Consider the following 27,791-nt stretch of genomic DNA (forward strand, 5'->3'; position numbering starts at 1 on the left):
ATTCCCATATTTCCCCTTTCTACTGATCGAACTGCTCCCAGCAAATCTGAGCCCCAGCTGTGGCCCACTCCCCCGTGGCTGTGCAATGCCCCACGAACTGAGGCTTTGGTAGATTTTTATAGATATTAGAGAGATTGTTTTTTATTAGAAAAATGGCTTTTTCTTTCCAAATCTAAATATTCATGAAAACTCTTTGCTTTGGTTGGGTTCTTCTGGGCAGTTTTCATTTACTGAAACCTCTTGGGTGTCGTGTTCCCCCCCCCAAAAAAAGTGCCAATTAATGATTTTGATTTTTTTAAATTGTGAACAATTTTGGAAAAACAAAGAGTGTGGGTCAGTTTCAGATTCTCTCCAAGAGAAGCAACATTGCCGTTTTCTGACATTTCTCTTTCATTTGTTTTAATCCACTCTGAAATTATATATATTATTGGAACCAGAGGTCCCAGATCTTGTCTAAAAATCTCACATTTCAGCCAAACTCTCTTGCACTCCCAAAATGCATGTGCTATGAACCTGGTGCGCTTGAATCAGGCCAATTTTCCATTTGTTAACTGTGCACATAAGACAACTTTGAAATATGCTGCTCTTTGTCCAGATTCCTGCTGCCATGGTACAGGAACAGAACCAGGGTGGGGACTAACTTCCTCCTGGGTTAGGTTACAGGTAGGACAAGCGAGGAAGGTGTCAGTCGCTAGCATTTCTGGAGCTGTGCTAGGCCAACCGTCTGTGTCTGGAGGCTGCTGGGCCGCTGTACAGACAATCGATAGCAGTTGGAGTGTAGGCTGTTGTTGGCACGGCAGCCCTTGAGTGCCTCGGAAGCAAAAGCTCTAGCTCCTTGCTGCCAGCGGGGCTTGAATGCGATAATGCATGGAACAATTCTGGGCTGTGACTCAGCCCCATGCGCAGCGTTTACACTTCAGCAGGGCTGTCACCGTAACCAGAGCAGCAGCAGAAACCTGTTGAGCTGCCTCTCCTATGTGGGCGAGTCTTTGCATTTGTGCTGCTAATCGGTCCTTTATGATAGGAACAGGGCTCCATTACCGCTCCCCTCGTTGTATGGACTTGATATAATTGGATAATGGGCATGCCCAGGAATGTGGTTCTATACTGCAATAATTTGCTCTGTTGCCTGCTAGGAAGCACAAGGATTTTCTGGAGTTCCCAGCCTAAATTCACTGTTTGCTGTACTGCTTTATCTAGTAATATAGTTCCCTGCATAAATAAATGGCACCATCTTAATGCTGTTGCTTTATGGAATTCCCCAGTTCCAAGTAATGATTCAGGGATAGTCAGGCTCTGAACTGCTGGTCGGGGGAGAGTTTGGAAAGTCAAAGGCCAGGAAAGGCGCTTGAAACAGCTGCTGGCTGGATACTCTAAAACGTTGATGTTTTTTGAGGACCTGATCCTGTATGGGGCTGAGCATTCTGGTCCTGATCTGCCCAAGCACTGAAGCACATACTGAACTGTAAGTGCAGGAGCCGTCTTTGAGTGGTGACGATGATGCGAGTTGTTTGGGGTTTGATTGGCATCCAAAGGGGGAGAGGGAAAATGGTAGCGAAAAGCAGCCTGTGCATGAAGCAGGACCCCAAGGGGCGGGGAGCCAGCTGGACGAGCAGTGACCCGTTTAATTTGTTTGGTTCCCAGTGGAGCTGGTTGAAAATTTTCCAAGGGAAGCTGTTAGGTTGGAAAGTTGGCTGAGATGAAATTGAAATGTTTTGTGGGAAATGATTTGTTTTAACTGGGTTGTTTTGCCTTTTGTTATAATATAAAAAAATCAAAATGACAAAGTTTCGATCAAGTTGTTTTGATGTTTCTGACATTTTGACTTTTCTTTCTGATTTGAAATGAGAACAAATTTTAAAATGTCAGAATTTCCTGGCCTGCAGACGTTCTATTTTCTGGTCTGCTCTAGTTCTTCGCTCCATTGGGGGCATTATTAATGGCTCCTCTTTCAGCTAGTGTTAGCATCACTTTATGCAAATTATAGCTAAGAAAAAAACTCCTCTCGAATTTGCAAGTTTAAGGTTTCTTCTGTTTTTGCAATGCCAGTTGTGTGGTTGGTATTACAGTAGTGGCTAGAGCTTCAACACAGATCAGACACATTGCGTTAAGAACGGCCCTACTGGGTCAGACCAAAGGTCTATCTAGTGGCTAATGCCAGGTGTCCCAGAGGGAATGAACAGAACAGGGAATCATCAAGTGATCTCTCCCCTGTTGGCCACCCCATGCTCTGACTGTCCCTGCGGGAAGCTGGGAGTTAGATACTGTACATACATGTAGTCCCTGACGCCAACGCTGACAGCCCAAATAGAAAAGACAACATAGGGCGGGAGGAGACGCGTGGCTGAACCTCCACTACCTTAGTGAAGTTAGTTATTTGGGGTTTTAATCTAGCTCCCTGCAGTTTGGCACAGCCACTGCAGTGCAGAAAAGAACAAAGGTAGGAAACGGAAGCAGGTGATTGAACAAGATCTTCTGGCAGCATCGGGCTAGAAAAATAAAATTTCAAGTGATTGAAAACTGCTTTCTGCCTGCTAGAGGTGATGTACGTTTGTGCATGTGTATTACCTGTGGCAGCCCCATGGCACGAGGTGCCATATAGACTTATAACCCAGAGATGGTGCCTGATGCAGAGAACTTGCAATGGAATCTAAAAACATGTACCAGAACCTGTAACTCTCTCTTGTTGCTCTGAGCCATCCCATCGCGTTGCAATCTATTAGGAAGGGTGGCTGGAGCCAGCCCCTGGGCTAGCTCGCATGCTCTGTAAGAGCAATAATGTTCTCTTAACGAGAATCAAAATCAAGCTAACTTCCATCCTTCTAACATAACCATTGCAAATTGCGTGGAAGTGTCTGGCCGAGGTTTCAGGAGCACGTAAGGACTAAACGCACTTTCGGACCTGATGATAAGTGGCTAGAAGGCAGCAGAATGTGATCTGCGGAGCACTGGGTCACTGAGCTACCTTCAAACCTGAGAGCAGCTCTGGTGCAGCTGCTGCCATGGCCACCAATGTTCGGTGCTGGGATGTTCTGCACCCCTCTGGCCCCCATATCCGAATAGCATGGGTTTCTTTCTCCGATGAAGCAGGCAGTGTGGGTTCTATCTGTCTGTCTGAACTGAACTGACAGCACACACCACACCGGGCCAGATTTACAAAGGGATTTTGGTGTTTAAAGATGCGGACAGGCACCTAGTGAGGTTTACAAGCTCACCCAAGTTAAGCCCCTAACTTCCTCTGGCTTTCAAGAGGATTTAAGCTTGGTCTACACTACACACTTACTTTGGTGTGACTCTCTCACGGTGTGAAAAATCCACATCCCTGAGCAACATAGTTATACTGACCGTAACCCCCCGTGTAAACAGCGCAGTCCCACTGACATAGCGACCGCCTCTCACAGAGGTGGGGTTATTAAGCCGACAGAAGAGCTCTCTCCCATGGGTTTAGAGCGTCTTCACCGGGCGTGCTACTGCGGCACGTACAGTTTGTTCTAAAGCAAAACTGGAACGGTAAATGTATTTAATCTCAGTTTCTGGATCACCATATGTTAACTGATACGTAAGATCTCCAGCTAAGTAGATAGTGCAGTGTATTGTGATACACGGGGTGTATCAGCCCCGTGACACGTGTCTATATATTTATATATATTGCCTTAAGTGAAAGGCAGAAAGTGATGGCATCATTTGTCTGGTGTCAGACAAGTGAGACTGTACATTCAGTCTGTGTTCTGTGGTGGACTTTGATCAAGTATCTCATTAAAGTAAAAAGACGTCACTGAATAAAATGGGAAATTGTAGAAAATTAAAATGTCATCAAGGTGTTACATGTTTTTGCTTCCATAATGTAGTGGCTCCCAATGTGGTGGCAGATTATTCTAAGCCTATTGTATTAAGAGGTGTGAATACTTGAGTCTGTGGAATGGAGGAGCAAGAGGATGTGAAGCTAGATCATTGACTCGACTTGAAGTCCATTATTACTTCTCAGTTTCTGCTTTTCAGAGGCAGTTTGTTGCACATAGCATGACACCGAATGTCACTGATAAAGCTATTAATATGAAGGACTCTCTTGGTGCATTGCCTCGCTGGCTCTATGCTGTTAACTTAGTTGGAATTAGATTTGCCTGCTGTTCCGAGTGGTGTTCTGTCCAATTCCCATGAAGTTGGCTTTCTCCCAATGGGAAGTTCATATGCCTGTGCTGTAGGTTGGATGATCTATCTGTTCCCTGCTAGGAGCTGTGGCAACCCCAGAGGGACTGAAAGAGGCATCAATATACGAGGTTTGAAATGAAGGAACCGGTTTTGTTTTGTATAATTTTGGGAGTGTGGAATATAGCAGGAGCCGACAAGATCTCTGGGTACCTTGCGGTATATGGGCAGTCTTAATACCCACCACCCTTTTTTGGTAAACTTACATAAAAGTACCATTTGTAAACTGACATCTTGGGTAATGCACGTCTGGCTCAGCTGGCCTTCCCCTTCAGCGTCAGGACAAGCACCCTAACTGGTGCGGGGGTGTCCACTGCCATCTTGCTCCTCCTGGCACAGCAGCTTGTTCCAAACCCATATCCACTGGGTAGCTCTGGGGGCTGTTCAGTATTCCTGCACCATGAGGGTTGGGGGATTGGCGACCTGCTGAAGCAGAAGACAGTCTTCTGGGGGGTTGTCAATGATCAGTCTGTTCCATGCACAGGAAGATACAATGTGTGCACAGTGCATGCTCCTTCATGCTACCAGCGCAGCAAAGGGCATGGGCAGAACAGCGTTAAGAGCATCTTGAGTGCTTAGCATTGGCAGTATGAGTGGCAGAGTACAGTTCTCATGCCCTTTATAGCCTGGTCTAAATGCCACTTCCACCAGTGTAACTCAGCCTATTTATGGTGACAGGTTTCAGAGGGGGAGCCATGTTAGTCTGTATCAGCAAAAACGAGCAGTCCTTGTGGCACCTTAGAGACTAACACATTTATTTGGGCATAAGCTTTTGTGGCCTAAAACCCACTTCATCTGATGCATGGAGTGAAAAATACAGTAGGCAGTATATGTATTACAGCACATGAAAAGATGGGAGCTGCCTTACCAAGTGGAGGGGTCAGTGCTAACGAGGCCAATTCAATTAAGATGGAGGTGGCCTTTTCTCAACAGTTGACAAGAAGGGGTGAAGATCAAGAATATCACAAGGCTGGCTGTCTCTGCAGCCGAACACTGCGCAGCAGTGAGTGGTGGGGGTGACAGTCCCTGCGGTGAGTTATTGGCATGTCTGCATGCCCTTGTCTCTACTGGGCGGGGCTCCGATGTTTAAAAGAGTTTAACATGCTCACCGTCTGGTGGTGGCGCTAGTATGTGCGATTCACACTGTGGTGAGACAAGGTCCGTGCTCACGGTCTGACTTGGATAAGCATGACAGCTAAATGCAAGCTTTAGTAGCCCCAGACCTCCTTTGGCCTGGGGTTATTATGGGAGAGCCCTTGGAGATTCCCTCCCTCAGAAGGCCCAGGGTTCCCCGGCCAATAAGGCGTGAACAAGGTGGCCCCTGCTACCCAGGAAGCCAGTCACTCAGTGCTGACCCTAGGCCCGCTGTTAGGACTGGGCACCCTTCCCCCACATCCATCTCACTTCCCGGGCTGGGTATAGGAACCCCTATCTGCTGAGGTCTATAGCTCCTTCCACCACTGTCCATGGTCTCCTCTCCCCTTGGGTCAGAGCTGTCCACATCTCCCTCCATTTGGGTTCGATTCTCAGCTCTGGATAGGGAGTAGGGTCTAATGGGTTAGGGTAGGAGGGACAACTATGAATCTGGACTCCTGACTTGTGTTCCTAGCTCTGCTAATGGCTCTGTCTGGGGCCGGGAACCAGTAGGATACCTGCTGACTTCGGAAAGATGTGTATTGCCAATCCATTGCTTTGAGCCCCCACTGGGCTGAGAGGCCCCATGCTAGGCACTGTTCAAGAGTGAGCAGTGTGGAGATTTGCAAGAAACACTTAAGAATTTTTTGGGAAGGAAGGTGGACGGCAGGGCTGGCTCGTCCCCGGGGCTACAGACGGACCTTTTGGCTACAGCAGCGCCAGTGCCTATTTATGGGTTCTGCTCTTCTGGGGTGCCTTTGTGAGTGGCAGAATCCCACTGAGCGTCTGAGATGTTTCCTTTTGCTGTCTCCTTGGAGCTGGCGCCTGCAGTGGGGACTCAATCCTTGCTATTTACCGAGCTGATGAAGTAGAACATTGACCAAAACTGGAACCAATTATGCCGCGATTAGATAAACGAGCTGGAAGTGCATTAATTAATAACCACCAGCCCAAGAAGATGCAACCTTAATGAGTCCTGTGCTTTTTTCTATTATGTGGAGATATATCCTTCTGCAACATATTAATTAAATGTTTTAATGCACTTGGGTGTTTAATCTGCATTCCGTACACTCACTGGGCTGCAGTCATTTTTGGATATGACTGCATGGGGGGGGGGGAACCCTGTGGCAGTGAGTCTCAGAGCCCAGGTCAACGTTCGGGTTGGCGCTGGGTTCTGAAATCTGGCAGGGTGGGAGGGTCTCAGAGCCCGGGCTCCAGCCTGAGCTTGAACATCTGTGCTGCAATTTTAGCTCCAGCGCACGAGCCCAAATCAGTTGACCCAGGCTCTGAGGCTTGCAGCCATGGGGTTTGCAGTGCGGGCGTGCTGTTTGGGGCAGGGATGGGGCATGCTGCTGGAAAGATGGTCCTGTGTAGTAGATCAGCCTCTAAGCATTCTCTCCACCAAAAAATCCCATCCAGGAATGTGTGAAACAGTTAGTGCCATGTGCGTTTCACCCTGGGCTGGTCACTGGCCAGGAAGGTCCTGGTGATGCATATTGGGACCAGAGTCTGCAAGGGCTGGGCAGCTCTGACCAGGGAATAGTTACAGGGCTCCTGGGGGGCAGGGAGTTCTTGAAAATACATCCCTCCCCCTCTGGATTTCCAAGTATGTCCCTCCTCCCATGCATTTGTCTAAGGGGAAGGGCTGTTTGGAGAAGGGCTCTCTCTGTTCGTGTGCATTGTATGGTCCACACTAAATGAACAATAGCGATAGCTCTGCGTGCTAGGAAGGGGAGGGTAATTGATTATGCAGCAGTGTATAAGAGATGTTTTGGATTTTATTATTTACACACACACGCACCCCTATACGGCACTGCATGCTTAGCTAAGAACAGTCTGCTTTTGATTTCACTCCTGTATGCATTTTGCCTTCCTCTGAAGCCTGGTGTAGTAGCTGCTACCAGATGCAGGCTACCAGGCCGACTGGAGGACTGGTCTTGATCCAGGGAATTCCTTTAAAATGGCACCAAGTCCAAGGTTTCTTGTCTTCGTTTTTTGTGTGTGTCAATAAAATTCTGAACTCAGTCATGCTAACAAACCGAGCTCGGTGACACGCGTGGGACTGTCGCCATCTTGGCTGACAACAGGGATTGAATTGGGGGATGTCCAAGCTAAGGCAGGAGTCTCCACAGCTTGAGCTCAAGAGCCCGGCTTTGTAGCTGAGACCTGTGGCCTGGGCACAGAGGGGGACACGGAGCGTGGGTTACACTCCCCCTTCTGCAGTGTGCGCCCCAATGCACAGTGGGTCAGTATTCCAGATGGGAAAGTGACCTGGCCAAGGGCAGGCAACAGAGATGGGCTGAGAAATTGGCAGCTCCCGGCTTTCGTTCCCAGTCTCACTCCACACTGCCCTGTGTGCCTTTGCCCTCCTGTCATGTGGGTTTTCATTAGAGAAGTGAGTGTTTGAAATCTGTCTCTCCTCCTGAGCCCCTCCCTGCCGATACAGCTGGCTGAGTAATTAAAAGATACAGGCTGAATAATTCATATGAAAGCTATTGCAAATTTTGTGGAATAAATTATTCAAATGCCCTTCGACCACCTCTACCTGTCCTGGCTCTGTGAGGGTGAGCTCGGCACATCTCTCTCATTCCCATGGCAACAGAGTTTTGTCCCGAGTACAGGATTATGACCTCACTGCAAAGCCAGGCTGGGCAGTACAGAGGGTCTCTGTCATGTAAGTCCCTCCAAGTGCCAATGCCCCCTGCAAAGTCAGGTCTAATTAAATTAAATTCTAATTTAGGGCTCTGGCAACGCAACAGTGGTTTAAACCTGCGCGTCCCAGGCCAATGCCTTAACCTCTGAGAGTGAGCCATCCCCACCCTCCTAACACCATTCCACAGTCCACAAACCAAGTGAAAGGGTTTGGGGTTATTCCAATGCAGAGCAGAGACGCATTTCAAACCCTGAAAAGTTGCTGGGAAATGTTTAAGGAATACGTGGCTAGCCAGGGATTTTGTTCAGCCTGGAAGGGCTTTTGCTCATTTGGCATCCAGAGCTTAGTTCTGACTCAGTCCATGCAGCAGCAGGAAAAGTATCACTTTATACTGAGTGACGGGGATGTGTCTGTCTGAGTCCAATTCAGGAAAGCATCCCTTTGTTCCAGACCAGTCCAGAAGCACATGCCCAAGTCCCATTGAGTCCAGCAGGATTTAAGCATGGCTGATGTACTTTCCTGAACTGCAGCCATCTCCTGAGTTCATATTTTTTGAGCACACGTAAACAGTGCTAACGTCCTCTGCAGAATCCAAACTTATTGCAGAGCAGCCACCTTAAATGTGATTGTAATATTCTTATTGGTAACTGTTAGCAGTGAAAATGTTTTTGCTTAAAGTGCATGTAGCTGTCACAATTTGAGAGAGGTAGAAATACTTTGTAATAGAATTTAATAAACTAAGAAATTTCCAGCATAAAACATGTCTCTCCTCTGCCATGCCTGAGAAGTCTATGCCAGTCCTAGTGGGATTATATAGTATGTCTTGTGTGTGTGTGTGTGTGTGTGTGTGTGTGTGTGTGTGAGTGAGATTGATTCTTTAAAATCACTTCTCCTTAGCTAAGTCGCTGATTCCCACTTGAAGAACTAGAAAGTTATTTAAGGTCAAAGGAGGAGTATTATGCAGAGATTTCTATTTTTTAAATGACTTGACTTGATAATTTTATTTCCATTAATAACATTTCTAGCTGTGCATGCTGAGATAATGACATCGGGGTAATCAAATCTCATGCTTCCGGGCGTCAACTGATTGACTGCAAGGGTCAGGAATTCTATTTGCCCCTCACCTAAAGCATTGCACAATGGCCCAGATAAATGATGCAGGGTTTTTATTTGCCTGCCTCCAGAATGTGTTATGTTGGCCAGTGCTGACGGTGAGCTACCACCCTGGGTGCAGCATTGGTCTGATCTGCTGTGGCTTGCCTTTTTTTCCTTCCTGTGGCTGCTGAGTGAAAGAATGGGTGAAGTTAGCAATATTTGAAGCAGAAGAGAGCTTGTCATGATGAGTGTTAGATTCCCTACATTGCCAGCACAGGCACACACAATAGCATAAGCATTCCAGGGAATCATAGAATATCAGGCTTGGAAGGGATCTCAGGAGGTATCTAGTCCAACCCCCTGCTCAAAGGGGGACCAAGCCCCAGACAGATTTTTGTCCCAGACCCCTAAATGGCCCTTCCAGAACTGAACTCACAACCCTGGGTTTAGCAGGCCAATGCTTAAACCACTGAGCTATCCCTCCCCCCTGGGAAATGTGAGGGGTTCTTGTATTTCTGTGCATCTCCACTGTAGGGAGATTGAGGGTGATGGGAAGAGCTTTCCTGTGGTAACCAGTGCTGAAATCACTCTGGATGCAGGAATGACTTTTTCCAAACCTTTGAGCTGGCGGAAGAGGCTGCTGCTCAAAGGAAGTCCTGGCATGGTGAGGATGGGCGGGATGACTGGCCATGCAGGCCCCGGTGCATCCAGAACCACACGGGCACTCGGGTTTGCTTGGTCTGTGACGGCGGATCAGGTGCTAAATAATCACCTCTTGCTCGTGTGGGTTTAACAGATGAACCAGCCAGTTTTGTGCTGTCCTGAGCAAAACGAAGGAGGAGGGATTGAAGATTGGCACAGAGCTGAATGAGACCTTAGTGGGGTGACTGTTTCCATAAACAGTGTCCAGAACCAGACTGGACCCCAAGGATTTCAATGGTCATAAATATTACAGAGCAGTGATGTGCTGCTAATGCCCCCACAAAATAAACCTTCCTCATGCCTGTAAAAAGCCCCGTGTGCCAGAATACAGGATCTTACAACAAGTAGGCGTGAGACTAAGCCCTGGTCTACACTACGAGTTTAGGTCGAATTAGCAGTGTTAGAGCGATTTAACCCTGCACCCGTCCACATGACAAAGCCGTTATTTTCGATTTAAAGGGCTGCTAAAATCGATTTCTGTCCTCCTCCCCCAACGAGGGGATTAGCGCTGAAATTGACCTTGCCGGGTCGAATTTGGGGTAGTGTGGACACACTTTGATGGTATTGGCCTCTGGGAGCTATCCCAGAGTACTCCATTGTGACCGCTCTGGACAGCGCTCTCAACTCAGATGCACTGGCCAGGTAGACAGGAAAAGGCCCGCGAACTTTTGAATCTCATTTCCTGTTTGGCCAGCGTGGCGATCTGCAGGTGAGTGCAGCAGAGGTGACCATGATGGAGTCCCAGAATCGCAAAAGAGCCCCAGCATGGACCGAACGGGAGGTACGGGATCCGATCGCTGTATAGGGGGATGAATCCGTGCTATCAGAACTCCATTCAAAAAGATGAAATGCCCAAACATTTGAAAAAATCTCCAAGGGTATGAAGGAGAGAGGCTATAACGGGGACCCGCAGCAGTGCCACGTGAAACTTAAGGAGCTGAGGCGAGCCTACCAAAAAACCAGAGAGGCAAACGGTCGCTCTAGGTCAGAGCCCCAGACATACCACTTCTATGACGTTCTAGGGGGTGCCCCTACAACTACCCCACCCCTGTGCTTTGACTCCATCAATGGAGTAGCACGCAACAGGGATGCGGGTTTTTGGGACAAGGAAGATGAGGAGTAGGAGGAGGTTGAAAATAGCTCACAGCAAGGAAGTGGAGAAACCGTTTTCCCCGACAGCCAGGAACTGTTTCTCACCCTGGACCCGGAGTCAGTACCCCCCGAACCCACCCAAGGCTGCCTCCTGGACCTACCAGGCGGTCTCTGGTGAGTGTACCTTTGTAAATATTATACATGGTTTAAAAGCAAGCGTGTTTAATGATTAATTTGCCCTGGCATTCGCAGCCAGTACAGCTACTGGAAGTGTCTGTTAAAGTGTTTGGGGATTGAGCAGAAATCCTCCAGGGACATCTCCATAAAGCTCTCCTGGAGGTACTCCCAAAGCCTTTGCAAAAGGTTTCTGGGGAGGGCAGCCTTATTCTGTCCTCCATGGTAGGACACTTTACCACGCCAGGCCAGTAGCACGTAGTCTGGAATCATTGCATAACAAAGCATGGCAGCGTATGGTCCCGGTGTTTGCTGGCATTCAAACAACATCCCTTCTTTATCTCTCTGTTATCCTCAGGAGACTGATGATATTCCTGGTCACCTGGTTGAAATAGGGTGATTTTATTAAGGGGACATTCAGAGGTGCCCGTTCCTCCTGGGCTGTTTGCCTGTGGCTGAACAGAAATGTTCCCCGCTGTTAGTCACGCGGTGGGGGGAGGGGTGAAGCAATCATCCCAGAGAAGTAAGTATGTGGGGGGGGAGGGGTTAGTTGTGTTTGTGCTGCACGTTAACCCGAAAACTGCAGCCCCTCCTCCTTTTAAATGGCCAACCCAATGGCTGCTTGGTATGGGAAATGAGGGTGCTGCTGTTTGAAACCATTCCCACATGTTATGAAAGTTAAAGAAGCCAAAATACTGTGTCTTACCATGGCTGCCTGCAAGCCAAATTCTGTTGTCTGGCCCTGCATGAAAGATCTCTCACACCAAACCGTCATACCCTCAATAAGAGGCAAAATGCGACCTTGTACCGAAAGCACATGTGCTATGTAATGTTAACAGCAAGGTTTACGGTGAAAGAGTCTATCCATTGTTCTCTAAAATGTGTCTTTTTAACTACCACTCTCCCTCTTTTTCCTCCACCAGCTGCAAATGTTTCAATGCTCACACTATCTTCTCCTTCCCAGAGGCTAGCGAAGATTAGAAGGTGAAAAAAACGCATTCACGATTAAATGTTCTCTGAGCTCATGCAGTTCTCCCACACTGAAAGAACCCAGCAGAATGCGTGGAGGCAGACAATGTCAGAGTCTGAGAAAGCACAATATGAACATGAGAACAGGTGGCGGGCTGAAGATAATAAGTGGCGGGCTGAAGATGATAGATGGCGTCAGTTTGGTGACAGAAGTCAAGAGGCAATGCCGAGGCTACTGGAGGAACAAACTGATATGCTCCGGTGTATGCTTGAGGTTCAGGAAAGGCAGCTTGAACACAGACTGCCACTACAGCCCTCCTCCCCAAGTTCCATTTCCTCCTCACACAGATGCCCAAGGACGTGGTGGGGGGGCCGCCGGCCATCCAACCACTCCACCCCAGGGGATTGCCCAAGCAACAGAAAGCTGGCATTCAATAAGCTTTAAAGTGCAGTGTGGCCTTGTCCTTCCCTCCTCCCCCATCCCTCCCGGGCTACCTTAGCAGTTATCCCCCTATTTGGGTGATGAATTAATAAAGAATGCATGAATGTGAAGCAACAATGACTTTATTGCCTCAGCAAGCGGTGATCGAAGGGGGGAGGGGAGGGTGGTTAGCTTGCAGGGAAGTAGAGTGAACCAAGAGGGGGGGGATCATCAAGGAGAAACAAACAGAACTTTCACACCGTAGCCTGGCCAGTCATGAAACTGGTTTTCAAAGCTTCTCTGATGCTCACCGTGCCCTCCTGTACTCTGCTAACCACCCTGGTATCTGGGTGTGAATAATCAGTGGCCAGGCGATTTGCCTCAACCTTCCACCCTGCCATAAACGTCTCCCCCTTACTCTCACAGATATTGTGGAGCGCACAGCAAGCAGTAATAACAATGGGAATATTGGTTTCGCTGAGGTCTATCCAAGTCAGTAAACTGCACCAGCGCGCTTTTAATCATCCAAATGCACATTCTACCACCACACTGTGCTTGCTCAGCCGATAGTTGAACAGCTCCTGACTACTGTCCAGGGTGCCTGTGTACAGCTTCATGAGCCATGGCATTAAGGGGCAGGCTGGGTCCCCCAGGATAACTATAGGCATTTCAACATCCCCAAAAGTAATCTTCTGGTCTGGGAAGAAAGTAATTTCCTGCAACTTTTGAAACAGACCAGAGTTCCCGAAGATGCAAGTGTTATGTACCTTTCCCGGCCATCCCACGTTGATGTTGGTGAAACGTCCTTTGTGATCCACCAGTGCTTGCAGCACCATTGAAGAGTACCTCTTTCGGTTGGTGTTCCGGTGCCAAGATAGGGATATGGGTTCCATCTATCGCCCCACCACAGTTAGGGAATCCCATTGCAGCAAAGCCATCTGCTATGACCTGCACATTTCCCAGAGTCACTACCCTTGATATCAGCAGCTCTTTGATTGCGTTGGCTACTTGGATCACAGCAGCCCCCATGGTAGATTTTCCCACTCCAAATTGATTCCCAACTGACCAATAGCTGTCGGGCGTTGCAAGCTTCCACAGGGCTATCGCCACTTGCTTGTGAACTGTGAGGGCTGCTCTCATCTTGGTATTCTGGTATCCAGCTAAGTAGATAGCTGGTATTCTGGCGCTTCAGGGCAGGGGAAAGCAAGTCACCAAGTTCCATGAGAGAAGTCTGTGTCCATGTCCTCCTCATTCTTGTCACCGCGCTGCCATCGCCTCCTCGCCTGGTTTTGCTTTTGCAGGTTCTGGTTCTGCATATACTGCAGGATAATGAATGTGGTGTTTATAGCGCTCATAATTGCGGTGGTGATCTGAGCAGTCTCCATGCTTGCCGTCCTATGGTGTCTGCGCTGAAAAAAGGCATGAAATGATTGTCTGCTGTTGCTCTGATGGAGGGAGGGGTAACTGATGACATGGCTTACAGGGTTGTCACACAGAATGGCCCCCTCAAGGATTGAACTCAAAACCCTGGGTTTAGCAGGCCAATGCTCAAACCACTGAGCTATCCCTCCCCCCACTATTCACAGGGGGTGGGCGGGAGCAAATGAATACAAAATAAATCTGGTCTCTATTGTTTTGATCCACCCCATCTCTCTTATACATCTTAGGCTGGCAGCAGACGGTGCAGTACAATTGCTAGCCACTGTCGTCTCCCGGCTGCTTGCCAGAAGACGGTGCAGTATGACTGCTGGCCATCGTCATCTCCCATTTATGTCCAGGTGCCCCCGGCCGACCTCACTGAGGTCGGCTAAAAGAGCACCCAGGAGACGACGACGACGGCTCCCAGTTGTAATGCACCGTCTGCTGCCAAAAGGCAATGAGCTGTGTAGCAATGCAGTACCAATGGCAGCACCCAGGAGACGTAGGGTGATGGTGAGCTGAGCGGGTTCCGTGCTTGCTGTGGTATGTTGTCTGCACGGGTAACCCAGGAAAAAAGGCGAGAAACTATTTTTTGCCGTTGCTTTCACGGAGGGGGGAGGGCCTGACGACATTTACCCAGAACCACCTGCAACAATGTTTTTGCCCCATCAGGCATTGGTAGCTCAACCCAGAATTCCAATGGGCGGCGGAGACTGCGGGAACTATGGGATAGCTACCCACAGTGCAATGCTCCAAAAATCGGCACTAGCCTCAGTACTGTGGACGCACTCCACCGACTTAATGGTCTTAAGTGGGGACACGCACAATCGACTGTATAAAATCGACAATCGACTGTATAAAATCGATTTCTAAAAATCCGGCTTCTATAAATTCGACCTAATTTCGTAGTGTAGACATACCCTCAGATGCTTTCTTGTGTAGCCCTCTCTAGCCAAGGAAGGAAACAATACGAGGCAAAACAAATGGACTTTGAGTCCACGTGGCCAGAAGTGCTTTGCTGGAAATGTTTGTACTTCCTGAAATATGCTTTCTAGTGCTCGTACTGCATTACACAGAGCACAGCTCGCTTTTGCCACCAGATTCAGATCACAGTGGATAGCTTGTCTGGGGCATCTCACTCACTCAAAATTGTGATGGGCATTTATTGGCAATTTTTTTTGTACACCGTGGTTGAATTATCCAATAATAGAGTAATGGGTCAAAACCAAGGGCAGAGGTTGAGGTAGGGGTGTGTGTGTGTGTGTGTGAAATTAAGAACTCAGTTATGGGAGAGGCGCTGGGCAAGAGAAGCCTTGGAGAAGAGATTCTTTGCTGTATGCAGCTGTGTGGGCAGTAACGTTTTTGTGCTTGGCTTTTAATACAAAACGCTTTCATTTTAGGAACCAGCATTTCGGGATTACTCATGTTTATTTACTAATACGATAAAGCTTGCTTTAGACTTGTATTATTAGTCAGATAATGGCTTGTTGGGACCTAGGTTTGGATTTTTCTTTTTTTTTTAATACATTTTGTGTTTCATTATTCAAAAATGTGGTTATAACAATAGGCTTTTTCTATATATATTAAAAAAAAACCAGATAAAAGCACATCACAATGATGAGAAAATATGTATTCTTCTCCCCAGATACGGGTGAGGTGTGGGAGGGAGAGGGGAAATCATTCTGGTTGTATTGGTGCAGAGCCTTTTCATGACCCTTGGAAATTAAACTCATTACTTAGAGATTTCACATAGCAGATTTCCAGTTCTCAAGCCATTTTTGTGTGGATGGTACAAAGCCTTCTCTAGAATATTTTGACTGAGAGTCCAAATTAAGCCACAGAATAGCTACTGTGTATCTTCTGAGGCACAGAGGTGGTATTAGTATTGGCTTAACAAAATGATTAATTTACTTAATGGCACATGAAAGTAATTGTCTGAATGAACGCTGTAAAATAAATGAAGTCGCGCTGTTTGTGTCTCAGTGAGCTATTATAAAGGGGAATGTGGCACTGCTATCAATAACGTCCTCCTGTATTAAATTCTGATCCTGTTCTGTATTGCTAAATACCCCATAGACGTTCGTGTTTATGATGTGCACACAGTTATCAAAGACAGATACTCACCAGGTCACCATAAATTAATAAAGATTGTCGCCTGTTACTTCAGTTCTCTGGAGCCACTGTACACTCCTGTTGAAATATGTGGGCTATGGCAGGATCTCCTGTGGAGCTGGCAGTAGTTCAGACAAGAGCCTTTGCAATGATATAACAGTCTATAACCTTAGCTATCCCAAGGTAGCTTGGATCAGATATTTAACCTCCCTTCCTGAGCCACATACAACTTCTTTAGAGAGCTCTTTGAGGCTTGATTCACTGACTGTTACCGGCAGCACAGTGGAGAAATCAACCCCCAAGGGCTGCTGCTTGTGTATTGAGAAGTTGTTCTGAAAAGGCTATTCCCGATTAAATCCATGTATTCCAGAACGGGAGTGCCTTTATTCCAAATTAGTTTACTCCTCCTTGGGAGTGGATTAAGCTAAGGGTATGTCTGCACTAGAAACGTGAGTCGACCTACATTCAGTTGATTTACGGCCACTGCTTTGGTGCATGTCCACGCTACTCTCCTGGGGTTGGTGGTGCGCGTCCTCACCGGGAGTGCTTCCACTGATCTAGGTGGGGCACTGTGGGGAGCTGAGAGTCCGGTCTCTAAGCTCCGCTGGCAGCTCCCTTCCAGGAGCCTGGCTGCTCCACAGGCTTCTGGTGGGCGGCCTCCCCCCCTCCGCCCCCCATTCCCAGCGAGAGCAGGTTCTGCCCATCTGGACTTTTCGCCCCGGCTCCCAGTCAGGAGTGGGGTTCAGCTGCCCAGCTCTCCAGGGGAGCAGGGGGCAGCTGGGCTCTAGCTGCCTGGCTTTCTTGTCAATCAGGACTGTGAAATTGACAAGACCGCCGATGTAAGGGATACGGTGTCCTACAGATGCTAGGTAGCCCTAACTCCTCTGACATAAGCCCTGCACCTCTCTCAAAAGTGGGGCTCTGATGTTGGTGTAGCAAGGCACTTACATTGGCGGGAGCAAGGCTGTAGTGTGTACGCTGACATAATTAGGTCGACCTAAGCTGTTTGACATTGACCTAACTGTGTGGTGTAGACCAGGCCTAATTCAGAATAAGTCATTCTTATTCTGGAATAAGAGTGTCAGCATGTGGATTTACTCAGGAATAGCGAATCTGCTTTAAATTCACACCCTAGCTTATTGTAGAGTAACTTTTGTATGTAGACAAGCCCATAGCCATCTACCTGGAAATGACCTTACACAGGTGAAAGGATGGTGCACTTTCAAGGGCAGAATTTTACTTGTATTTTTTTACTGTCCTGTTTCCCTTCCACTCCCCAAATCATCCCAGAAGAAGTCGTCATTGGACATAATACAGCAGAATTGTCATGTGTTGAAATACCCAGACTGTGTGATGTCTACAGAGTTTAAAAAAACAACAACCCAAAACAACCCATTTGGATTTTTAAAAATTTTCCAATACCATTTTCCATCTGGTTCCCTGTGTGGAGTACTGGCTAGGTTTGTCATAACGACAGAAATTAAGTGGAACAGGAGTGCCTGAATTTGCACAAAAGTGTTTTTTGTTTGATTATTCATCTCATTAGCATTTAGAATTTATGCAGCTGGATAAAAACGTGGCGAGAGAGAGACTAGGTAATGACATCGTAATACTCCTGTATAAAGGGAAATCATGCCAATATTTCTTTATACACTTACCCAGGCCCTAAGGAGGGTAAGATTGGGAATAAGACCTCTTTCTCCAATGGTTTATCCTCCCACATGGGTCGGGAGTTGCTGCAAAGGGATCATCAGCAAAACACATCTGGTAGCATCTTTTATACAGATGTTGGGCTTTGGTATCTTCTGAACTAATAGCTTGAAGACTGTCTTTAAGGGAGGGGAGCTTCTTGTGATTGTGATGGGGGTGAAATCGTCCATACTTTGTGTCCTTGGGAAAACAAAGTGGTTGTCTTAGCCAGCATCTGCCAAGAGTTACTATACTGTAATATCTTGAATGCCCACCGCGTTTCCTTCCACTTAACAGGAAATAACTACGCAGTCTCAGATATTGTTGGTGAATGTTGAATGGCACCCGCTGTACGTGGGCACTCTTGGCCGATAATCTTGCAGTAAGGAGAGACAACCTGTTCCAGACATATCCTGATCCTCTGTGGGTCCTTGCCCACTATATGTTTTTCTTATCTGGCTGTCCATAATGAAGTCAATCCTGTCCCCTCCTCTGTCAAAGGTGCAGGAAGGTTCTTTGATCCACATGGCTTGGTCATCTTTTGACTTTGAAGAATATTTAGTGCTATAAAATCAGTGATACTGCCCAGGTATCTTTGATTGGATTGCAGGCTATTCCCTTGCAGCTTTGCCTTTCTGTATCTCGCATGCTTCTGTTGAAGGTGTCATGTTTGATGAATGAGTTCGTTTATAAATGGAGATTTGATTTTTAGCTATGAGTTTGATTCCACGGAGCCGGAGATTGGGCTGTTTCAGGAGGACAGAGCTAGATTGCAGAGTTTGAAGCAGTAATCCACTTTGAAAAACAAACTGGCTCCCAGTCCTGCACTAAGAAGGCTTTCCAGAAGACTAGGGAGAGAGATTTGAAAGTGACTTGGATCTTTACAAGTAATCCCTAATGCTCTGCATTCGCATACAACAGGCCTGGTTGGTATTACTCCTCCAGGGCAGAATACTGGGTGAAATCCTGGTTCCATTGAAATCCGGGGCCAGGATTTTCCACATAGAGTTCTGGGGCCCTCTTCTTTGATTCCATAATAGGTAGGTTAGACAAGCTGACTTTCCAAATTAACCCTTTCACTGTCATCCCCCACAGCCCAATTTAGCACCTGATGGAGCCTCTTGCTAGTGGTTGTATCCAGTGGCTACAGTAGATTGGAAGAGGAGGCGTTCTCCCTTAGCTTTCAGCAGAGGGGAAGCTACATCCTCCTCCGTATTTTTAACCCCTTGTCTGTGCTTCAAAGCATCCGGTGGGACTTCTCATCTGGAATATCTTCTCCTCAGCCCGGCAGCCTGAGCACAAATGAGATCGTGCTTTGAATGCTTGGCAACTCTTCGACATAGAATGATCTAATCTGTTTCCCCAGCCTAATTTTATTTTATAATGCTGCAATCCAATTAGAAGCACTTGAGGTCTCCTGCACATCTCCCCTCCCCCACCTGCTTTATCTCCTCTGATTAATTCATTTTGAATTCAGTTAAAATTATCTTTAGCCCATGCTCACCGAGCAGTGTGGATAGATAAATATCGCCTCGCTCTGGATCCAGGAGCTCGTGGAAATTGCCTGGTTCCAGAAATTATGTAACCGCTCTCTGTTGTTCTGCTGCAGATTCCCTGCAAATTCCCCAAGAAAGGCTACAGTCCTGTTCTAACTGTAAAGCTTAGAAATGATGTCCCAGCCTGTTGTGATTCCCAAGACTGTCCTCCCAAAATGGACTTGAGCACTTAGTTTACCAAGGAAGTCAAAGGACATGGGACTTGCTGTGTCTGCGTTGTGGGTGTTTGGCTGCCTGCCTTCCACATACCCCCACACCCCCAGCTGTCGACTCCATGCTCTCAAGTCAGGCACCTATTTGGGGTTTTTTGTTTTTGTTTTTTGTTTTTTTGGCAAATAAATATTTAAAACTCCTGTGATAAACCCACTGTGTCCCTTTTCCCCCTCCCTGGGTTTGTGGAACATAGTTCCTTTTCCAGCGTATGCAGGGATTAGACGGGTTACGATTACTGGTGTTTATAACTAGTGGAACTCAACAACAACACGATGTAAATCTCTGCTGAGGCTTCCTCCCAGAACGTGGCTGTTCTGAGTTTCCCTCCAATCTGTAGCTCTCATGTTCTCTGGCCCAAGGAGAGGCTCCCACTTCCCTTTTAATATTCTAGCCCCACTTGCAGCATGACTCATTGTAATTATCCTGACTCTGAATTCAGGGCTTTAGCAGCTGAACCTAGAGTGACTCAACAGAAGAGCCCTGCGCTGCATTAGAATCTGCCACCCTGATTAAACTTCCCTAATGTCTAATTTGCTCTTGCAATGGTCATCACTTTGTTCTTTCCATTGTCCTTCTTGGGACAGTGGAGGGCATTTGCTGCCCAGGCACTAATCTATATCCTGAACCTATTTCTTCATCCTCTTGTTCTTCGAGGGAAATTTAAATTCAAATGGATGCTGTTCTCTTCTTATAAAAGAACCCTGGATCTCATGCTTTGTTTTATTTTACTGTTTGCAACGCGCGGCTTTTAGTTCTCTCTTCTCAAAAATAAAGAGTTTTTTTCAAAGTGCCAGATTTCCGGAGGTGTTTAGGCTCCACAAGATGCTTATAGGCACCGGGTAGTGTTTACAAATGTACCTAAGCAGGTTAGGTGATGAACTCCCTCTGAAGTCAATGGGAAATGGGTGCCTGTGTTTTGTGGATCCCACTCAATGCCTAAATACCTTTATAAATCGAACCCTAATTAATTTAGGCTGTTCCATTGATTGTTTTAAATGGGACTAGTGTTCATAGATCACATATCGGAGGGGGAGCCGTGTTAGTCTGGATGTGTAAAAAGCAACAAAGAGTCCAGTGGTACCGTATAGGCCGACAGACATTTGTTGCTTTTTATAAATCACATATGCACTGTTGAAAATCTCTCTCTACGTGTTCGTTTTATTTAGACTATTGGCAGGGAACTCTCCTATTATGTCTGTGTCAGGACCTTGGTCTCAGACCCCAGTCTTGAACCTGGGCCCACCAAATTCTTGGGAAGCAGCCTTGGCCATTGTGCTACACCAACTCATTGAGTTACCAGGGAATTCATAGACCTGGGTGGACTAGCTTTCCGCAGTTCCACGACCTGCTTCCTGATGGGCCCTATGGGCTTGACTCTGGCTCTGGCTGGTAACCATATATACATTTCCTGCTTCCCGCCTGGCCTTGTCTGAGCAACAAGCCATTGCCTGCTGGTTGCTACTCAGATGCTGCTTGACTGCCTTGCTGCCTCACCTGACCCCGCCAGCAGCCTTGCTCTGCCTTCCCTTGGATTGCATCTCCTGGCTGTTGGACCTCTTGTATGAACTCTGACCACTGATCTGGGCTGCCCTTGGACCCGCCTGACTCCTGGGTGTTATGCTAAAACACTTAACACACTTATGGTTGCTGTATAAGTAACAATAATAAAGTGAAATCCTTCCTTCAAAACACCATGTATAATTGGAATGTGGAACTCATTGCCACATGAAATCATTGAGGCCAAGAATTTAGCAAAAGTAAAATATGGATTATACATTTATATGGATGAAAAGAATATCCACAGTTAATGCTAACAACAGTTTTGAAAAGGGATGTTAAACCTTGTGCTTCAGGGTCTTAGCCAATCTCTAACTATTAGAGAGCTGGCAGATTATCTCACATCTGCTACTGCAGGATTCTTACACCTTCCTCTGAAGCATTTCTGAAGCTCACCACTGTTAGGAACAAGATACTGGATTAGATGGACCGCTGGTGTGATCTGGGAAAGCAGCAGTTCATTTCTTCTTAACCAGCAGGAGGAAGAGAGGGAACTTCACAGTCCTGCATTTGAATAGAATGGCCAGTACATGTGTATTTACTTTGTATTAATCAGTCCTATTGTGATCAATGTCCATATTAACTCCGTTTTCAGTCACTATTTCAATTTAATGTCAGTCAGTTATGCAATGTCATAAGCGTATGGGACAGAAATATTTTTAAGGAAGCTGAATAGGGCTGCAGATATCTTTGTAGTTTTAACATTGAATTTACTTTTTATTTTTTTCCCTAGTAAGAGATGCCAGAAACCTAGTTCCTATGGACCCTAATGGCTTGTCAGACCCTTATGTGAAACTTAAACTAATCCCCGACCCGAAAAGTGAAAGCAAACAGAAGACCAAAACTATAAAGTGCTCTCTGAATCCTGAGTGGAATGAGACTTTTAAATTGTAAGTAGAGTAACACAAATTTAATATTGTAAAGTAGACCCTCTCGTCTCCAGAATGATTGTGAATGTGTTTGCTGGGCTTTAATTATCTGAAATATTCAGCTGATTCAATGGAGAAGTAACTTTTTTCCTGTCATAATAAATGTCTCGGAAATGCTTTAACTTCTGCTCTGTGCACTGATCAAAGTCTTGCATTTCAATGAAAGAACTTTACATTCTCCATTTGAAATGTGCGCTATCAGCAAATTAAACATTAAAGAAACGTATTGTCGCTGAAGACCATCACTTCATTTCATATTCATTTATTTATTGAACGCACGCGCGAAGCATGTGGAATTGCGGAGATAACTGCCACTACAGAGATTTTGCTTCTTCCCCTCCTTTATTGCAGTCAGCTGAAAGAGTCGGACAAAGACAGACGGTTGTCAGTGGAGATTTGGGACTGGGATCTGACCAGCAGAAATGATTTCATGGGGTCTTTGTCGTTTGGGATTTCTGAGCTGCAGAAAGCAGGTGTTGATGGATGGTAAGACTCAATTTGCTCTAAAGCCACAGAGCTCTGAACACAGCAGTGTCACCTTGTCCCCAGTAGGAAAAGGTCTGGCAACCTGTCATCGTGTGGAGGGTTTGCAAACTGTCGAAACAACCAGTTTAGTCCCCAAGTGCCCTGTGTTCCACGCCGCATGTCCCATCACTCTGATTGCTGCCAGTAATCTACATCCACAATAACGCATCGTGCAGCTGAGGTCCTAGAACGAGAGTAGTGAAGGGAGGAATTCCTGCCACAGTTTGAGTTTTCGTCACTGGATTACTTAAATTGTGTGTCCCCTTCATTGTGTTTTTTTGGTCACACGTTGTGTTTCACGCTTGGGCTCTGGCTGGTTGGGAGCTCTGAGGGTTTCTCATTTGTATAGGCCAGGGGTGGCCAAACGTACTGACCGTCCGAGCCGCACGCAACCATCTTCAGAAGTTTTAGAGCCAGGGTGCACTTGCTGGGGCTCGGGGCTTCAGCCCTGGCAGGTGCTCCCCATGGGGCTGAAGCCTGAACCTCAGCAGGCACGGCTGTGGGGTTGAAGCCCCAAGACCCCTCTCCCTGCTGGGCAGAAGCCGGAGGTGACACCTGGGTGTGTGTGTGGGGGGGACATTCGGTCACTTTTCCTCCTCTCTTTCCCCCCCCACGATTTTTGCCAGGGTTGCTGGCCCCACTCGGTCACATGGTCCCACCAGGCCCCCTCCCTGCATGGCAGCTATGGCTGTGAGGAGACGCATATGGCTGGTAGCTGCTTTTGCTGCTGCTGCCTCTCCCCATGGAGCTAAAGCAGCAGGCTCCTCCCTGCAGCTCCCAGCTCTTTGCCGCTACTTCTCCACAAGGAGCTAACGCCTGGCAGCTGCAGGGAGGGGCTGCTGATGGTAAAGGGGGGGGGGTTTGCCTGGGTGTGTGAGACTCAAGCTGTTGGGGAGGGGGAAACAAAGCTTTAAATTATGCCCCCACTTTCAGCAGGCACCAGTCATCTCTGTCAGAAGCCCCTAACCTCACCACCCTACCGCAGGTCAGAAGCCCCGAGCACCCCCCCTCCAATCTGATAGGTGGAGAATGAGCAGGAGTTTGGGGGGGCTCCGTGAGACGCACTTTAACTGTAAAAAGAGCTGCATGCAGCTCGCAAGCCACCGCTTGGCCACCCCTGGCCTAGGCACACATCAGAATGAACCAACATTTAATTCATAATCCCAAATTCCAGCATTTGTCCTGCAGGTTAGTATGTAGGTTTCAAAACTTCAAATATATTGGGCTACAAGGGAGCATGAAAAAAATGTAATCTAGGGTGATTTTAACGATAGTCTCTTGGCGACACATACCCAGCAAGGAGCCTTTGTGTTGATCACAGTGTGAATGCAAAGAATAGCCAGAGTGGTAGCTAGTTAAGGGAGAGAGTAGAGAAGAAACATGAATTATGTCTGAGGCTGTTGCTTCTGCAGCCCGTGGACTCGCTGAAATGATGATTAGAGGTTTCTTTCAGTGAAATGAGAAATCCTGTCCAAAGCATGTAATTATTGTCACTTGTTACCATACGAAAGATGAACACAGTAGGTCCATAAAAATCATGTTGTATGGGGTCTGTTCATTTTCATGTTATCTTCCCCAGCAGGTTTCATGCCATTTTAATTTCCTTTTGTAGTCACTGAGGCTTGAGAGATCTGTTACCTTACCATGTGAAGTATAGTAATTTAAACGGGTATTGTATGTGTCTTGCAAGCAAAAACCAGATGGGACCACTTATTATGGGAGGCAGAAACCTTCCCTGGATTCTCCACTTTTTCCTTGAAGAAACTGCCTTGCAGGTATAGAGAGGAAAGTGTGTAAGAGCCCATATTGCTAATTTAACTCAGAGCAGTTAGAGAAGGAACGTTTAGAAAACAGAATAATCAACAAACGTCATACAACTGTAATCTGTTGTTTTTAACTGGTGGTTACCAGAAAAATATACCTGCACATCACTCATTTGCCCTATTATTCTATTATCTTGTCCAGGTTCCCACTTGAGCTCTGCAGAATAGCTCCTGGAGGGAGGGAGGGGTGTGTGTGTCAGTGTCAAGAAGGCCTGATAAGGCATTTGTAAATATGAAGCAGGTCCACCCCTGTTTAAGGCTGAGGAGCTGGACTACACCTTTTCCACCTCCAGAATCTGGGTTTCCGGATAGAAGTGTCTGTGTCATTATAAAAGTACAGAAGAGCTCCAGGAATGGCCCCTCCAGAACCCACCGGGAAGGTGCACGGCCAGGCTGCACGCTGCTCAGTGGTGGGGTAACTTACCTCGCTAGTGGAACACACAGCTCTGCAATGGAACGTCCGGGTACATTAGTACCTCCTGCCTGGCAGGAGTTCCTGCTAATGAAATAGTCGTAACGATACCCTGCCTCTCACATTTGGAGCTCTTGGTGCCTGGCAAACGTTAGTGATGCCTCTGAGCTCCACTGGAAACCATGTCTTACGAGCCCCATTGTGCAGCTGGAGAAGCTGAAGCATAAAGACAGAGGCTCCATGCAACAATGAGATCAGGAATTAGAGATCCCATCTCCCAAAACCACGTTCAGGTCCCCTGGGCCTCACTCCCTTAAAATATACCTGAAATGGAGGCAGTGTCTCTCTCCTGGAAGGAAACTAAATTACAAATCCCTCCAAGGGTCCTGGTCTCCTGCAGGAATGTTTGCGCTTCAGTTGGGATCAGGCCATCGCCCCCTCCTAGCGCAATGGAAAGCACGATACAGAGTTTCTCACTGAGTTTTAAAAATCATGTAAGTGGAGATCTAAGTAATTTCCCCTGTCACAGCGTTTGGCTAGAATCAGCTCTGGGAGAAGGCTCCGATGCCTATTTCATATCCCAACAACGGCAGTTAATGGAGAAAGCAGGCTCAAAGGAAGGGGCCGTACCTGTATTATGCAAATACCGCTTTGTTCATTCATTGCAGACACAAGCCTCTCTAGATAACATCCCGCCGATAACGGCCCCGGCCAGGCTGCTGTGGAAAGGAATTCACTGAGGGAGCCCAGGCTTTGCCCGGGGCTGAATAAAATACCTCCGATCTGAAGGACGTTTCCATGATTTCTGTTAATTGCTGGCTACGATCTCCACCCCCTCCCCGATTTTCGTGGAAATCTTTGCTTTACACTTCATGGCTGCGGCTGCTCTCAGAGGCAGTGGAAGCTCACTTTGAGTGGGGCTGCAGACGATAGGAGGGGGAGTAGGGTGGGTGATGTGCACGGGGAGCTACTGAGATGTGGGTGGGTGGGCGGCTGGCTCCAGACTTGGAAGGGGGGTCCGGCCATTTGCATCTCTCTCACTAGCTGCCGGGTTAGCTGCTCCTAGCCCTGGCCCGATCGCCGAGGTTCTGCCCTGCTTCCCAGCCTGACTTCAGGTGCTGCAGCATCTGCTCTAGCCCCTCCACGTCCTGCTCTTGCTCCACGCAGTTTACAGGGAACGTTGGTTCCCAGATTATGCAGCGCAGGAGCAGAAACAACCATCAGGTCCCTCAATATTTCCATCGCCGCAGCACTAGCCCCTGCCATCCCTGATTGCTCTGGCGATAGGCGGCTGGCTGGCTGTCAGCAATGCCAAAGTCTCTATCTTTGTGAGTGTGTGTGTGGGGGGGACATTCCCACTGGTGCTACCACCAGTTTCACTGCCTTGGTTGAGCGGGCATGATTCAAAACCCACTGAAGTCAACTGAAAGACTGAATCATAGAATCACAGAATATCAGGGTTGGCAGGGACCTCAGGAGGTATCTAGTCCAACCCCCTTCTCAAAGCAGGACCAATCCCCAGACAGATTTTTGCCCCAGATCCCTAGATGGCCCCTCAAGGATTGAACTCATCAGTGCAGAAGGAAAAGGGAATGGAGCCAGGACAGTTGTGTTTAACAGACAAGCCAAAAACAGGCTGGAGCCATTTGTCTTGGATGGTTTAGACACAACAAATCCTGCATCTTGGCAGGGAGGTTGGATTAGATGACCCTTGCGGTCCCTTCTAACCCTGTGGGTCTATGATTCTATGACTGGTGTCAGAGGTCCAGGCCTGTCTTAGTTACGTGCTGTTCTTGCTCTGTCCATCTAGGTTTAAACTGCTGAGCCAGGAGGAGGGGGAATACTTCAACGTCCCGGTTCCCCCCGAGGGAGAAGAAGGAAACGAGGAACTCAGGCAGAAATTTGAGGTGAATGGAGTTTTCTCAGACGCCCACCACCTTTCCTTATAGCCAGTACTACGTGGGCGGCCTGGAGTCCTGGGGTGAAAGGTCGTTCTCAGTAAAGGGCATTTCCACCCTGCCCTCATCTCACCAAGGAGGGAGGGAAGGAAGCTCTGCTCCAACCCCATGCTCTCCCCCGTCCCCTTTCCTGCCTGCGTAGCCATTGGGCAGGGCTTCGTTCACTCTTGTGCCCTTTCGTGGGTAGCCTGCCTGCGTTCATCCCAGCCAGAGCTCTGCACCGGGTTTGAGGGGTGAAGTTATTTCTTTGCATTTAACTAAAGATCACTTCAGAGACTTGAAGCCTCCCAGGTGTTTTTTACCTGGATGCATTAAGTGATCAGTGCAGAAGCTTACTAAATTCATGGGTATATTTGGAGGCCACACTTTTACTGTGTATGCAGTGTTGGTGCAGTCATGTTGTAGAGAAACAAGGTGGGTGAAGCATTATCTTTCATTGGACACTTTGGTGGTGAGAAAGACAAAGCTTGTTTCTCTCACCAAGAGAAGTTGGTCTAATAAAAGATTTGACACACACCGCCCCCGCCCACTTTTCCTGTGTCCACACACACACACACACACACACACACCCCGCCATGTTGGAAGGAGTAACCCTAAGGAACGTTGCTGTTCTAGGCATTCATTCTATTTACCCGGTTTCCTGGGACTCTGTACATGCAAAAGACACAGCAATAAACTGAGGTTTTCTGCTTCTGAACAGCCATTTGTTCAATGACATGAGAAAACTTGCCCCAGTTTGTCCAGTCTTCAAATAGCAAAACTCCAGAGTTGAAGGTTTTGTGCACAACATTCAAGACTTTGATGATTGAGATTGAGGCCAGATCTGCAGCTGGTGTAGATCAGCAAAGCTCCAGCAAAGTCCGTGGAGCCAGGCCGATTTACGCCAGCTCGGTGTCTGATGCTGTGCGGTGAGCCCTAGACCGAAATTTGCTTCAGCAATGAGTGACTGCTATGGAGCTACATTCGTACATGTGCGTTTTCTCCATCTGAGTCCACAGCCCGTCTGAATATTAACTAGGCATTGAGGACACTCAATAGGATTTTAACTTGACAGCCTTTAATTAAATTCTGCACGTTTTTTCAAAGAGAGCTTCCAATATCTATTGTTTGGGCCCAGGAGTCCTAATATTTGTCTTCACAAGAGCACTTGGC

General features: G+C 47.4%; 1 protein-coding gene across 3 annotated transcripts in view; it reads left to right on the top strand.

Annotated features, from left to right (window-relative positions):
- PRKCB (protein kinase C beta) overlaps positions 1-27,791 on the top strand; it is a 244,127-nt gene that overhangs the window by 142,669 nt on the left and 73,667 nt on the right. For all 3 annotated transcript variants that reach the window (XM_039490076.1, XM_039490075.1, XM_039490077.1), the window contains 3 exons: positions 21,726-21,882; positions 22,273-22,407; positions 26,492-26,588. In XM_039490076.1, coding sequence (XP_039346010.1) covers positions 21,726-21,882; positions 22,273-22,407; positions 26,492-26,588 — 389 coding nt within the window. The remainder of the gene's footprint in view (positions 1-21,725; positions 21,883-22,272; positions 22,408-26,491; positions 26,589-27,791) is intronic.

The sequence above is a fragment of the Mauremys reevesii genome, linkage group 10 (assembly GCF_016161935.1).
Source record: "Mauremys reevesii isolate NIE-2019 linkage group 10, ASM1616193v1, whole genome shotgun sequence".
Classification (NCBI taxonomy): domain Eukaryota; kingdom Metazoa; phylum Chordata; order Testudines; family Geoemydidae; genus Mauremys; species Mauremys reevesii.